The following is a 14584-nucleotide window of genomic DNA, read 5'->3' as shown; positions in this document are numbered from 1 at the left end:
CTAAGTTGCTCCCAGTGGTCGACTAGCGCCTTGCATGGCAGTCCTGTCCCACTGGTGTGTGAATGTGAGAGTGATTGGGTGAATGAGCTGATATGTAAAGCGCTTTGAGACTGCTTCAGTGTGGGGATAAAGCGCTATATAAATTTTTTTTTAACTTTTTTTTTATCAAACAGTAAGCTTTTCAATTAAAATATACAGATACCTGAAAGTCAAAGATTACATGAAATCATTAAGATTACATAGGCCCTTAATTACCATGGGATTACTGAAATGGAAGAAAATAAACTAGTAATAATTTTTAAACACTCCCCCTTCTATATAGAAGTTGGTTGTATGCGTATAAGTTGAATGTATAAACATAGGGATGTCATTGCTCTTAATACCATACAAGTTTAAGAACATTAAAGAAAATTCAAATAAATACATCCTGTATACAATACATATCGACACGGGTTTTAACCAAATTAATGTTGGCCTGAACTATGTCAAAAAAGCAGGTAAGGTATAGCTATTTACACTTATCTTTAAAACAAATTTACGTTAGGAAAAAAAACTATATATGGAACTACATAAACATATATTGTATATACACATATATATGACGGTGTACTGTATAAATATTGTAAATCAATGCAGTTATTGACGACAAATTATCGAATTCAATCCCAGTTATGTCACTCGGAATCAATGGATTAGAATTGCCCGCCAATAACTTCCGGGAACTATTTGAGTCTGCATGAATCATGTGACGGTCAAGCATTTCGAAATACTACAACTCCCATGATTCCGTGGTATAACCTCACGGCTCTGGTATCCGGTCTCAGTGCTGCAGCTGGAAAAATGGCAGCTGATGCAGGCAGATTCAGGAGTGCTGTGAGCAAAAATAAAGACCCTTCTGGGCTTCTCATCTCTGTCATTAGGTAGGTTATAGCATTTTATTCATACATGTTTTGTGGGGCCTTTAAGAACAGGCTGGTATTTCCTTTTTGGGCACGTTTGGACGGCTAGCTTTTAGCCAGAGCTACATGTTAGCTGTAGCCTTCCTGTGTTGATAAAAATTAAGAAGGATGTTATTGCTGACATGTGTGGTTGACGTAATACTTTTCTCCAATTATATGATACATAAAATTATTGGCTTGGAACTATTTTCCTTTGTTTTGAATACTAACGTGTATAACACCTTTGTAGTAAACTTCTTGCTTTCCCTCATCAATTGTTATGCATGTGATCTACAATCTTCTGTACACAGGTGTTTTCATTTTACTTCATTAGTTCATAAATGCATAATTACTTCCCTTTGAGTTTATCTTTATCCTATTTTATTCCTGTAAACTTTTTTTTTTTGGTGTGTGTTTTTTTTTACTCTCTCTAATGTTATTTTTGTGTAGAAATGTCAAAACCAGTACAGTGTGGCTATAACAAAGTTATCCATCATTTAGCCAACAACAACAACAACAACATAATAAATGGTATATATTGTGAGAGAGAATATTATTAATTTAAATATTGCCACATCATATTTTGTATTTAAAATTCAATTGATGAAATTTGTGTACTAATTATTAAATAGTATATTATGTACATGCATCATGTGTATGTGTGTTTACGTTAGGGATGTCTCGAAAAAGCCTTTTTCGATACCGATATTGATCCGATATCGGCATGCATCATACCTACTTTTTTTTTTTTTTTTCTGCTTTTTTAATAAAAAAAATAATAATTACTTTTTTTCCCCTCTCTCTCTACTGCATATTATTGAGAGGGAGATTTTTGGTCATGTTGTTGATGTAATGTGTTTGTTGATGATTTTAATTGATTTTACTGAGGATTTTAAATGTTCTTATTGATTTTAAGCTGTTGATTGTTTTATCATGTTAAGCACATTGAGTTGCCTTGCGCCTGAAATGCACTATACAAATAAATTTGCCTAGTGTGGAATGTTAGAAAAGGCTTGATTAAGTGATGTTACGCAGAGAACAATAGTCAGCAACAGTAGGTTTGAGAAAAACTGATCCATTTATTATTAACCAATTGGTTACATAAATTTTAATCTTCAACAAAAATTGGAAAATCTGGAATTTTTAATCCGGTATTCGTTTTGAGGCTAATATTGGACCGATATCGGATCGGGACACTTCTATTTATGTACATATGTTTGATGTGCATGTATAAACTGTATAAATAAATCTTTGTTTAGAATATGTATTGATGTGTATTGTAAAAATATGAATATTAGTTTCCTAATCATTTTTTGTGACATTATCTAGAGAGCCTTGTTTTGTTTTTGTGGTGGGGTAGATGTGTATAAGCTTTTACTTTCAGCTGATTAGTTGGACAATTGAGTGTTGTTTTTTGTTTTTCTGAAGACTGACAAAATAAAATTCAAATACAACTGGATTTCATTCTGACAAAATTATACCATTCAAGCATTGTTGTAGATCATGGAAAACCCCACTTATTTGACCACTTTGCCACATGTTTCCTTCCTGTTGCAGGACTTTGTCCAGCAGTGTTGATGTCCAGGACAGAGAGACAGAGAAGGGAAGGCTGGAGGACGCCTTTGAGACATGTGACAGAGATCTGGACGAGCTGATAGTTCAGCATTATGCAGAATTAACAACCGCCATTAGGACTTATCAGAGCATCACTGAGCGGATCACCAGTTCTCGCAATAAAATTAAACAGGTAAAAAATGTGAGAAACATATGGTACAACGTGTTAATTTCCTCCTTTTAGATTAAAATCGTACCTAAACAACAACAATTCTAAATATTCTGTGCATTACTGGACTTGTCCGGCAGGTGAAGGAGAACCTCTTGTCTTGTAAAATGTTGCTTCACTGTAAAAGGGATGAACTGAGGAAGTTGTGGATCGAAGGCATTGAGCACAAGCATGTCCTCCAGCTACTGGATGAGATTGAAAGCATCAAGCAGGTGCCTCAGCAGCTGGAATCCTACATGGCAACCAAGCACTACCTTCACGGCACTGATAGGCTGGTAAGTAGGAATGATTCTAAGTAAAACTGATAGGCGATGTCAGCAGGTGTGACAGAACAGTAATTCTGATAAGATTCTGGGGGAAAAATTATTAATTAATTTAACATTTAAGTAAAGTTGGGTGATCCTAAACCCATTTGTTCAGCTTTTCAACCTAAAAAAATGAGCTATGACTGAAAGCACACAAATGCATTATAATAATAATAATTACAAAACACTCCGGTAAAATGTCATGGATTGTCACATTTTTATTAACTTATAAAGCTTTTAAAGCCTTTCCACTGGCTCCCAGTCAGCCTCAGAATCGACTTTAAAGTTCTGCTGCTGGTGTATAAATCTGTGAATGGGTTTGGTCCAGAATACATCAGTGAGATGTTTGTCAGGTATAAACTAGGGCTGCACAATTTTGACAAAAAACCTAATTGCGATTTTTCTGACAGATATTGCGATTGCAATTCGATTCACGATTGTCGAAAATAGTTTATACATTCAAATGCGTTTTTTTTTCCAAATTCCATGTTTTCAACATATGTTTTTGAAAATTCCGTTTTATTTAGAACTATTAATCAATTTTTTCAGAAAAGTAGTTTTTAACTCTGGTGAGGAAACAAAATAAATACTAATAAATAAAAAACCCATAACTAAACAAAAATGTATGTCAAAAATAAAGTAAGATACAATTAAAAGGTAGATATAAGTTGTACTGTGAGGAAACAACAACTAATAAAAGAAAACTATATTTAACAAAAATGTATGTCAAAAATAAAAATATAATTTAAAATAATGAGTAAGATACAATTAAAAGGTAAAAATAAGTTGTACTGACATGGATTATTCTGACTGCCCCTTTTTAATTATTCATGTTATATAAAGATGTATGAGATCAGCATTAATATCAACCAATTCCCCTCAGGGATCAATGATTTTCTGAATCTGATCAAGTTTATTGATTAAGTTTTGATCAACTTAATTTAAATGAACCTAATTTGAATGATCCTGATGACATCATTCCAGACCGTAATGATTAAACAAAAATAAATGGACAAAGTATCAGAAGTTATCAATAACCTACAATGTTTCAGACTCTACAATCCTAGCATCGATGGTCTAGGTTCACAACAATAAAACAGCTTTATCCACAGATTTTCTGTAGCGCTGATGAGTTGTTGTTTAAACACTGAGCAGGTGAAGCTGATTAAAGCTGACTCATGTTTTCACGGAGCGATGCAGCGCTACATGAGAAAGAGACGGAGTTCCACAGACACGTTAAAGTTAAGCAGTCGGCTTAACTGTTCGGCTTTGGTTTAGGAGTCAGGGATGATTTGTGTAGTTTTTTGGCAGTTTAGACAGAATTTAGACTGGGTTTGAAGAGGACAGGACGGGATGGGGGCGGGCGGTGCATCTAATAAGCGGTCCCCAAAACATTTCCCCATAAAAAAACGTCCTTTTCTTCATGATGACCCGATTCTGTCCATTTTCGCGTTCAACGTTAGATTCCGTTTTCATTGGTTGATTCCGTTAACGTGGATTTTATAGGGCCCTAGTGTAGTTGTTGTTAGCGCGCTCAACTGACTCGCTGCAGTGCATACAAGCTTGTGTCCTGTAACCATCTCTGATTGGCCAGCAGCTCAGGAAGGTGGTTCACAGCATTTCTGATTGGTGAACATATATATCACTGAAATTATGAAGGCTGAAGAAAAAACCTCAGCGTCTGAGGTTATGTTATTGCAGTAATGACAACCTCAATATCGATGTGATTTAAGGTTGATCGTTCAGCCTTAGTATGAACCCAGTAGGTCTATCAGATCTATGGACACAGGTCAGATAGTGGAGCCCAGAGCTCACAGTAAACATGGTGATGCTACGTTTAGTTGTTATGCTGCAAAGAAGAGGAACAAACTGCGAGCAGAGCTGAAGTCAGCATCACATGTGAACATTTTTAAATCAAAGTTAAAGGCACTTTTTTTCTCTACTGCTTATGATTGAGAGAGAGATTTTTGGTTATGTTGTTGATGATTTAATGTTTTTACTGCTGATTTTAAATGTTCTTATTGACTTTTAAACTGTTAAGTGTTTTCTGTTGCACTTTTTAATCATGTGAAGCACATTGGATTGCCTTGTGTATGAACAAATATACAGTATTTGCCTTGCCTAATAAAAAACTCTCAAATATTGCATTAATCAGATTGGGTTGTGATGGTGCGAAAGGGCAAACACGATGACATACAGTACTTGCTAAATCTTACAGGATCTCATGAGCTGCAGCAGATCATTGACTAAAGCTAAACTAATGATTAGAGTTGTGACTAGGGGTGGGAAGGAACTGCGATTCGATTATGAATCGATGCATCGCAGATGCACATTTTCACAGCATGTCTTTGTTTCTTACTGTGACAACTGATGAATTGTTGCTTTAAAAAACAATGCAGCATTTGCATTCAGACTCAGGAGACTAATTTGCCTTTTATTAAAGTTTTTAGTTATAACTGGACTTTAAAGAGCCAACATAGCATCATCCTTGCTTGTTACATATAGGCCTACAATACAATAAAAAAAAACAAAAAAGGGCTCATTTAAATGATACATTACATACATTTTATGATATTAAATAAAAGTAAATCAGCTGCTCAACACAGTGCTTTTAAAATTTGAATTAACACTTCTTCGAAATTATTTTTTCATGTAATTTACATTTCAGATACACGATTATTAAAAATGTATGGATCAGTTATCGGCAATTACTGTCAGAATAATGATGCATTGGTTATTTCTCCCACTGTAGTTGTTTGTTGTTGTGACTGACATGTTTTAGCAGTTAGAATGTTGCTGAGTCAGCAATATATTACATTGATCTTTTTGTTTCAATCTAAGAAATCACTTTAGATTATTCCACGTTCATGTGAACACGAGACAAAATTGTGACTACCACTTTTGGACCAATATTCAGTTTTTTGTCATAAAAGGAAGTTAAGATTAAATCAAAGTTTTGATTAAAAAAAAAAATGTCATTTTGTGTTTATATTGGTGCAGTTTAAAGTTTGGTGCACAAAAGAAACTTGAGGCACATCCTGTTAAGACAGAGCAGTGATTATTTTTTTTCAGCACCTTGACTTTCAGCTTTAACGAACCTTTGTCTCCATGAACAGTGGAGTGGGAGCAGCTCAGGTAATCAGAGTTCAGTGTGCGTGGGCTCTCACTGTTGTCCTTTTGATGTGGGCTTCACATAGACTCAGCGGGGAAGTAGCAGGATGGCATTGGGGACTTAATGAACAAGCTCTGTGAGCTCTCTCCTCTTTCACCACATTTTTCTTCCCTTCTCACCACTTACTTTCCCGTTTGCAAACACCACACCACTGCTCCAATACTTTGGTTAGCTTGCAAGATCAGGAGGAAACGACCCAAAATGTAACAAGACCTGAATTGTTATATTAAAAAAAAAAATTAATAAAACCCAAAATTGAATAACTTGTCAATATTGTAACAAGATGTTGAGCCCAAAACATTATTATGGGGCAGGCAAAATATATTTCCCCAATTAGTGTAATAAGTTTATTACACTATTATGTTACACTATTACTACACTATTTATTATTGTCGAGTGATTCAATGATTTATGGATTATAGGGCTTATGGCTTCAATGTAGAGAGTAGTATACACAGATGCGAATGCCTAAATATGTGTAAGTGTGTTTGTATATTTATTAATATCATTAAAGCCTTTTGGAGAACCATGACATTTTTAGTCACTTTTCTTTTCTTACCTTCAGAGGTGTATATATATATATATATATATAAAATGATATGTAAATGATATATAAAATGATGTTTTGGGCTTAGCATCTTGTTTTGGGTTTTATTGCATTGTGTTAAATTACATTTCCACTCCAGCACTTTTGTTACATTATTGACCAGTAATTACATTTTGGCTTTTATTACATTGAAAAAAAATTAACAATTTGGGTTTTATTACATTTCGGGTCGTTGTTACATATTCTCTATACTCTAACAAGGCCTGTTAAAGATCTCTTAATAACAGTGTTATGACAGCAACATTTCTTTGCAAAGTTTTGCAGTCACTTCTACATTTTTAAAAAATGTTACTTTTTCTTTCCTTCTTTCCTGCTTCAGCTCACATTCCTCAAAGTATTTGAGTAGACTAAAGAAGGATAAACTTCTCAGGCTCTCTATATATCCTCTGTTGCGAGTTCTTTTTTCAGCAGTTGGTATGTGTGTGTATACGTGTGTGTACTTAAGTCTTATCTCTAAAGGTTGACAATTAGAATTCTGTCTCTGATCTCTGCTTAGTGCTTTAGCTCCCACGGGCTCAGTTTTAAAACCAGATGGGCTTTAGTTTTGGAAAAAGCTTCTTCTCTTCTTTCTTGGAATTTTCAAATCCAGGTGCATTGGACTAATGCTCCCATTGGAGCTGAGACTCCACTGAGCTTCTCTTCTCTTCTCCCACACCATGCCTATGTCTTCCCCATCATCATCATCATCATCATCATCTCTCTGTGGCTCTAAAGCAAATCAGTAGAGGTTTCCTGCTCCTCATTATCCTGACAGGCCTGGCCCATAATGATGTTAACCAGCCTTCTTCTGTCGTGCATCCCCAGTAATGAGATCCCTCCCATCCTCAGCACAAGACACAAACAAAAAATAAAAAAAGTTAAATGGTTTATGGCAACTAAAATCGCACACATAATTGCGCAGAGCGACATCTGAGAGGAGCTGTGGGCGCTCACAGAGGAACATGCTAAGTTTTGCAGGCACGCTGAGTTATTCTATTATGCCCGAGGAGGCTGATCACACAGCACATTACTCCTTCTTCTCACTAATGCAACTCTTATTTGCATCAACACACACTTGACCCGTGGTCCCTCAGACCAGCTCGCTCCCCTCCCTTTTTTGCATTTTCCGTTCACCGCCCTTTTCCTCTGGCCATGCAAATGTCCTCCACAGTACTTTCATCTGGTAAGTTGGTGTCCTTGGAATGTTGGTTGATACGACCTAAATCTATCTTAATTAAAGAATGAAGACTTCACTGTGGAAATGTCAGCATTGCTGCTATTCTTGTGGCCTGAGGCTATAGTGGATTCATTTAATATCATTATTAATTCTGAGAGGACATTTCAATTTAGCCTTGGTTGATTTAGTCAGTTTTTAGTGTAGTTTTATTCAACTGAATTCACAACAGTCTTCGAATGGGCGGAGTTTGTGAATTTGGGTTATACTTTTAACTTGTAAAGTAAGTTTTGGCAACACTTAACTTGAAGTTTTATACATAAGGCAGACGCTATCATTAACATGAATTTGGTGTCGTGAAGGCTGTCATTAAGTATCGTTCGCTAAATTATGACACCTTTGGAGCTTTGTTGGCATTTTTATGGTTAGGTGGAAGGATCTATTGGGGTTGGGTACGGTTAGGGGGTAGGGGCAGGGTTAAGGTTAGGGTTACGAAGGGTTAGGGTTAGGGTAACGAACAACACCTAATGACAGCCTTCATCATGACACCGTATTCATGCTAATGACAGGTGTCACGTCGTAATATTGACAGTGCAATGTCAGCCTTTATGTATAAAACTTCAAGTAAAGTGTTACCTAGAAGTTTCTAAAGGTTAAAATGTGTCAGTGGAATCTAGGACTTTTCTTTTTGTCATTATAGATGCACACTACTTAAAGTAAAATATCTTGGGGAAATTCTATGCATATTTTTTCCTGCAAGAGATAAATTAATTCAATTATTGTGACCATCACCAGCCCTCCCTAAGAAAGGGTCAGCTAGGGTAAAAAGACAGGCAGTGTTACATGTGAGTGAAGCCCGATTTTCAATGTGGGTCCCAGGGGGGCCCCAAGGGGCCCCAAAAGAAAAATAAACGAAATATTTGCGAGTGAAATATTTTGATGGTCGGTAGTACCGAATCATTGGCACACACCAATATATGAATGGAACCCATTTTAAATGACTACTCCTCCGTTAGTTCTTGTTGAATATGATGAGACACCTGGAGCCCTTTTTTTTTTATTTTTTTATTTTTTAAGAAATTTAGGGGAACATAGTCGTGTTGTATCATTTCAAAGGTAATTCAACGTAGCTTACGATTATGCCTCACACAATTCAAGAAGGGGCCTGAGGGCCCACCCCCCTTTTTTCGGCAATTTCCATTAAAGCCCCCATTTTTCAAATGACTATTCCTCCGTTAATGATAGTTGAATCGGCTGTAATTTGACTGGGATATTCTGAGTGGATGTCAAGAGCCTCTCGGAAACCTTTTTTTACTCTGTGGAACCAAGTCATTTGACTGGATTCTCAGGTACATGGTACGTGCTATTCACTATGGAGACATTCTGCGAACTTGTTTGCTGTCTTTTTTCACAAACTCACCTCAATTTGTAAAAAAAAACCCAAAATACGTTCCATGTCTTTTGGAGCCATTTCAAAACAAAATTGGAAAATTCCAGATTATCATATCAGTTTTTTTTGACGTAGCAGCACCTTCAGTTGCACTGGCTTGTGATCAATGAATCTTCCATTCTGACTAATAACTTCTTTGATCATTCCACATTTTTTTGCCTAATGTAAAAAAAAAGAAAAGCACCGACACAGCCACAGATTTTTAGTGGAGAGTTAAAGTATGTAAAATATTGTTTAATGGGTGATTTTTCGTCGACAAATTTGGAGAACCCCCCTCCTAACGCCCATTAAGAGCTGGAGATAGGCACCAACAGACCCCTGCGACCCTGAAAACAGGAACAAGTGGGTCAGAAAATGGATTGATGGAAATTTGGAGAAAGTTTTCTTAAAAATGTTGTCAGCTGTGTCTAAAAAGTCCATTTGCAGGTGACTGCTGTGGAGTCCTTAGGAGGCCCTCTGCTACAGGTCGAGGGGCTTGGGGACCTGCGCTTAGAGCTTCACAGCAAGAAGCTGAACTTACACCTGGTGCTCATTGATGAACTGCATCGACATCTTTACATCAAGTCCACGAGTCGCCTGGGACACAAGAACAAGGACAAAAATGCTGTTCGTCCTCCAGGGTAAGAGAAGTGTTGCTGAAGCTTATTGTTTTCAATGTCACGGTCAGACAACTGAATTTGTGACATTTTTTTCACCATTCTTATTATTTTAATTAGTGTATGCATTATATCAGCTGTTTTTCCCTCTGGACAGCAGACCATCACATGCTGTTATTAGTTTGAGTGGCTTCTGAGGAACTGGGATCCTGTACTCTCATCATTCCCAGACCAACATAATGTCTCAATGACTTATTTCACTAGTGATTACACTAGCAACTGTTTAAAATGGGTGAGTGAGCAAAGTGAGCTGGATGTATTATAGATAGAAACAGGACGCAGTGCAGAGAGCTATTAGTCCTGTTGTGGGTTATTTCACTAAATAACCTGCTCACTATTACCACACTGCAGCTTACCTGTGGAAAATAATTGAAGGGATTGGGATTTGTATTTTCCATTAATTGGAACATCCATAGCAGCACAAAAGTCCAGTACCTTTATCAGTTGTGATAGAAGAATCTGTACTTGGGTAGTAAAACCAGCTCTTCCTATCATTGTGAAGCACAATTCACCAACGACTACAGATGATGTGTTGTTGCAATAGTAATCCTTATTATTGCAACAACACATCATCAGTAGGGTAAAACTAACCCGTCTCACGACAGTCTAAACCCAGCTCACGTTCTCTATTAGTGGGTGAACAATCGAACGCTTGGTAAATTCTGCTTCACAGTGATGGGATGAGCCGACATCGAAGGATCAACACGACATTTGGAAATTGAAGGAAGATCAGTGGACAATATTTCTATATTTAATTTAGATAAAACTTTGTAAAAAAAAAAAAGAAATAAAATTGTGCCTTTTTTTATTTCTAATAGCCAATGTTATGACAGCAGTCAAAATATCATCATGCATATACTCAATACTACAGTGTATCAGATATGCATGTTTTGTATAATTACAAGTAGTAAAATGGTTCCACTCATTGACACAGGAGCACCAGAGTCCTCTATATTGAATCAAATAGCTTGAAAAATATCAACATTTTCTAAGGTAGACCACCTGGACATCTTACACCCTTCTTCACCCTTGGTCCACCTTCTGCTTTCTCTTTTCCATACTTCCACTGGTTTGGTTAAAGGTCCCATATCATGCTATTTTCCACCCATCTCCATTTGTTCTAAGAACCCCCAAAACATAGTATTTGAGATTTATTTTCCCAAACTCGCCTGTTTTTCAGAGTTTTAGCCTCTGAAAAGTCACTTCCTGAGTAACTCTACACAAACTGGCTGATTTGCGTCCCACTTATGCATATTCATGAGTGAGCGTGTCTATAGACGGGACACTAACTTCCTAGTCCCTGCACGGAAACGTAGGGCCAAAGATAGAGCGTGGGGGCGGGGCATTCGCCGGTACACACAGACTGTAGAAAATACATACATAACACTGCGCGAAGGATGCTGAAATGCTCACATTTGTGGGCGTGTCTGTTTACATGTCAATCACAGCAGAGAGCTTCCTGGAGGCGGGGCTTCTCAAGCTCAGTGCCACGTGAAATTTGTCATCAAAGTGGGAACGCATCATCAAATTGGAGCGAGGTGTTTGGGCTCACCCTGCAGTAAGAAAGGAGCAAATCACCCTCTAACTAATGATTGGGGAATCAATGAAAAAAACACTTTGGGTATGTGTATGAAGCCCAAATAGCACTTTTATGATGTTTAAAGCACAGAAAAGTTAATTTAGCGTAACATGGGCTCTTTAAGGCAGTGGTTCCCAACCTTTTTTGGGTCATGACCCCTTTTTTTTTATCACATTTCTGGTGACCCCAGAGACCTTTTTTTCTCTAAAATTATTTTCTGATCATGTTTGTAATTTTGTGTTACAAATACAGAGTAGCCAGGGTTAGTGCACAAAGATGTGCCAGCTCAGATATTTTTATACTGCATTTTATTTGAGCTAGCGTTATATTTGATAAAGTAATAGTATGGAATACGTTTGTTTGAGATTGTGTGTGGTAAATAATAACAATTAAATAATAACAATAATTAAAAAAATACAAATATAATTTTAATCAGTAATTTATTTATTTTTTAATCAATTACCAGACATTTCAGTCGTCCCCATTTTAATTCCAGGTGACCCCACATGGGGTCATGACCCCACGGTTTAAAAACACTGGGTTAAGAAGACTCAATGCGTTTCAAACCAGTGACCAACATCCATTCGTTGCAAAATCTTAATTAAGTTTTAATGTGAGCCATCAAGTGATTCCCAGGTGCTTAAACTACTCCTAGAGTTTGCTTTCTTAATCAAAGTCTGAGTGTCTTACTTGCAATATGGACCTTCATTCCATATTTAGCTAAAATGAGATGTGTGTGTGTCTGTGTGTGTGGGCTGCCATAATTATGGAGGCTGTGGGCTGCCGTGGTACAGTGATTTATTACTGAGGGTCAGTTCGTGACAGGTCCTGGCCTTCCTGTATTGGGTTGCCTTTAACAACAAAGGCAGCCTCCATACACCCCACTCACTTAGCAGCCTCGCCGTTTTCATCCCGTCCAACTTAAAGGAGCTGGATTGCTTCCACCTCAGGCTTAACGTTTGATAAATGACTCATTGGAAAACAGCTCCAATCCCTACCACCTCTGGATGCAAGACGCTTTGTTAAACCAGTAGATTGTTTTTGTTGGTGAAGGGCAGGTTAGCAATTGCATTTCTCTCTGTGTGCATACACCGAAGTTTTGAGTGTTTGTTAACCATTCACCTGTCTAATCACCCTGTGCTGGGCTTTTATGCGAGAGAAAGAGCATATTTATTGATTTATTTCTTCAATCTTTTTTATTTATTTTTTATCTATTTAGATCCATGATGAAAGAAGCATCTCCAATGCCAGTGCTGGACGTCAGCGGCATGTCCACACCTCGGAAACTTTTGGAGACGTCACAGTTCAGCACACCTGGATGTAGCAGTGGTAAAACATTATGTCCTTTTAATATTTAATATTTTTAATTTGTAAATTTCTGAAAAAGCAAAACAATACACAAATTATCAAATAGATGAAGTACCTGAATTGGATATATTTTCCCCCCAAAAAAGTTATAATCAAAGTAAGAAACCAATATGAAATCAGAGATATTCCCTGATTTCCGCGAATTACTGCACGGAAGTCAAGGAAACTTCAAAGCAAACATCAAACCCATCAGCAGACACTTTGACAAAGACTGGCAGTTGTCAGTCGAAACATGTCAGGAGATCAGAGATCAAAGTACATTTCCTAACTAACAGTCGTCTGAATAAATAAAACCTAAACATATTATTCAGAAAATAAGACAAAAAGAATCTTGTTGGAATTACTATGCGGAAGTCAAGAAAGCTTCAAAGGTAAAATCAAAGTGATCATCAAAGCCATCAGCAGATGCCTCTGACAAAGACTGGCAGTTGTCAGTCGCCAGGAGATTAAAGTGGATTTCCGAAGAAACAGTTGTCTGAATAAATGAAACCTTAACATATGACTCTATGTATGTTTAGGGAATCCAATGCACATTCAGAAACTCACTGTTATCTTTGTTCAGACAGATCCAAGCCTGCTAGACTTACAAACTTCAATATCACTGACCAGCCTGGGGAAGAAACACTAATCTATTTATATATAAGAACTGTGATAGAATGATGCTAAATGGCAAAGAAGTGGATTAAAGCAGTAGTTCTACCAAGCAGTTTAATTAAAAAGGCCTTAATAGTGTTTTCTTTCCATTAAAGCGACAAACATTAGAAAAACTATAGAAATTAAGACATTCCACCTAACGCTGTTTCATTGGACAACGTGTGCAGATTTTATCTCGCAGTTTTGTTTCCCCGTAGCTGAAATCCTCAGCGATAATGAACTCATTAGCATGGCTCAGACTTACATCCATTTGCATGTAATTATGTGTGCACACATTATCTACAAACGTACACACTGGATGCATGCACAAACTACTGATCCAGATTCCTATAGAACAAAGTACGGTAAACAGGCCACTGATGTTTGATGATTTAGAATCTAAAGACAGCCATACAACCACATCTTCTTTCTTGGCCTTATACAATATAGCGTCTTTGGCTACAGTCATGAGAATTTTCACCATTTCACATTCTAATCACTTTACTTTCCATATCAGTGGTATTGGTTACACTGTTTCAGGATTCACAGCAGCGGAGCAGCATTTATTCAACACAAACTGCTCATCAGATCTTAAACCGAGGCTGGCAACATGTAGTCAATCTCTTATTCACAAATACATGAAGTTTCTTCTTCCAGGAGGAGCACAATAAAAAAAAGATAATGTAAAAAGTGAATCTAACAATTACTTGATATTCCCTTGGTGTTGAGCGTTTTCATAGTAAGTCTAGCATTCCAAGCTGCAGCAAACAGCATGTCGTACACACAGCTCACCATTGCCGTAATATGGTGTTCATAATGGTGTTGCTGCTGCAACTTTGCACATAATGCAGTTATAATTAGCATCAGCTAGCATACAAGCCGTTGTTGATGATAAAGTTATCATTGATATGGATGTTACACATTGTTACAGTTGATGTTA

The 14584-nt window shown here is 37.0% G+C and overlaps 1 protein-coding gene across 2 annotated transcripts in view; it reads left to right on the top strand.

Annotated features, from left to right (window-relative positions):
* Positions 1-803: 803 nt before the first annotated feature.
* exoc4 (exocyst complex component 4) overlaps positions 804-14584 on the top strand; it is a 141742-nt gene continuing 127961 nt past the window's right edge. For both annotated transcript variants that reach the window (XM_028449045.1, XM_028449046.1), the window contains exons 1-5: positions 804-920; positions 2496-2685; positions 2802-2996; positions 9835-10028; positions 12863-12972. In XM_028449045.1, the coding sequence (XP_028304846.1) occupies positions 841-920; positions 2496-2685; positions 2802-2996; positions 9835-10028; positions 12863-12972 (769 nt within the window). In that variant the 5' untranslated portion in view covers positions 804-840. The remainder of the gene's footprint in view (positions 921-2495; positions 2686-2801; positions 2997-9834; positions 10029-12862; positions 12973-14584) is intronic.

The sequence above is a fragment of the Gouania willdenowi genome, chromosome 6 (genome assembly GCF_900634775.1).
Source record: "Gouania willdenowi chromosome 6, fGouWil2.1, whole genome shotgun sequence".
Taxonomy (NCBI): Eukaryota; Metazoa; Chordata; class Actinopteri; order Blenniiformes; family Gobiesocidae; genus Gouania; species Gouania willdenowi.
The sequence above is the reverse complement of the archived record's forward strand: the minus strand, read 5'-3'. Positions and strand labels throughout refer to the sequence as shown.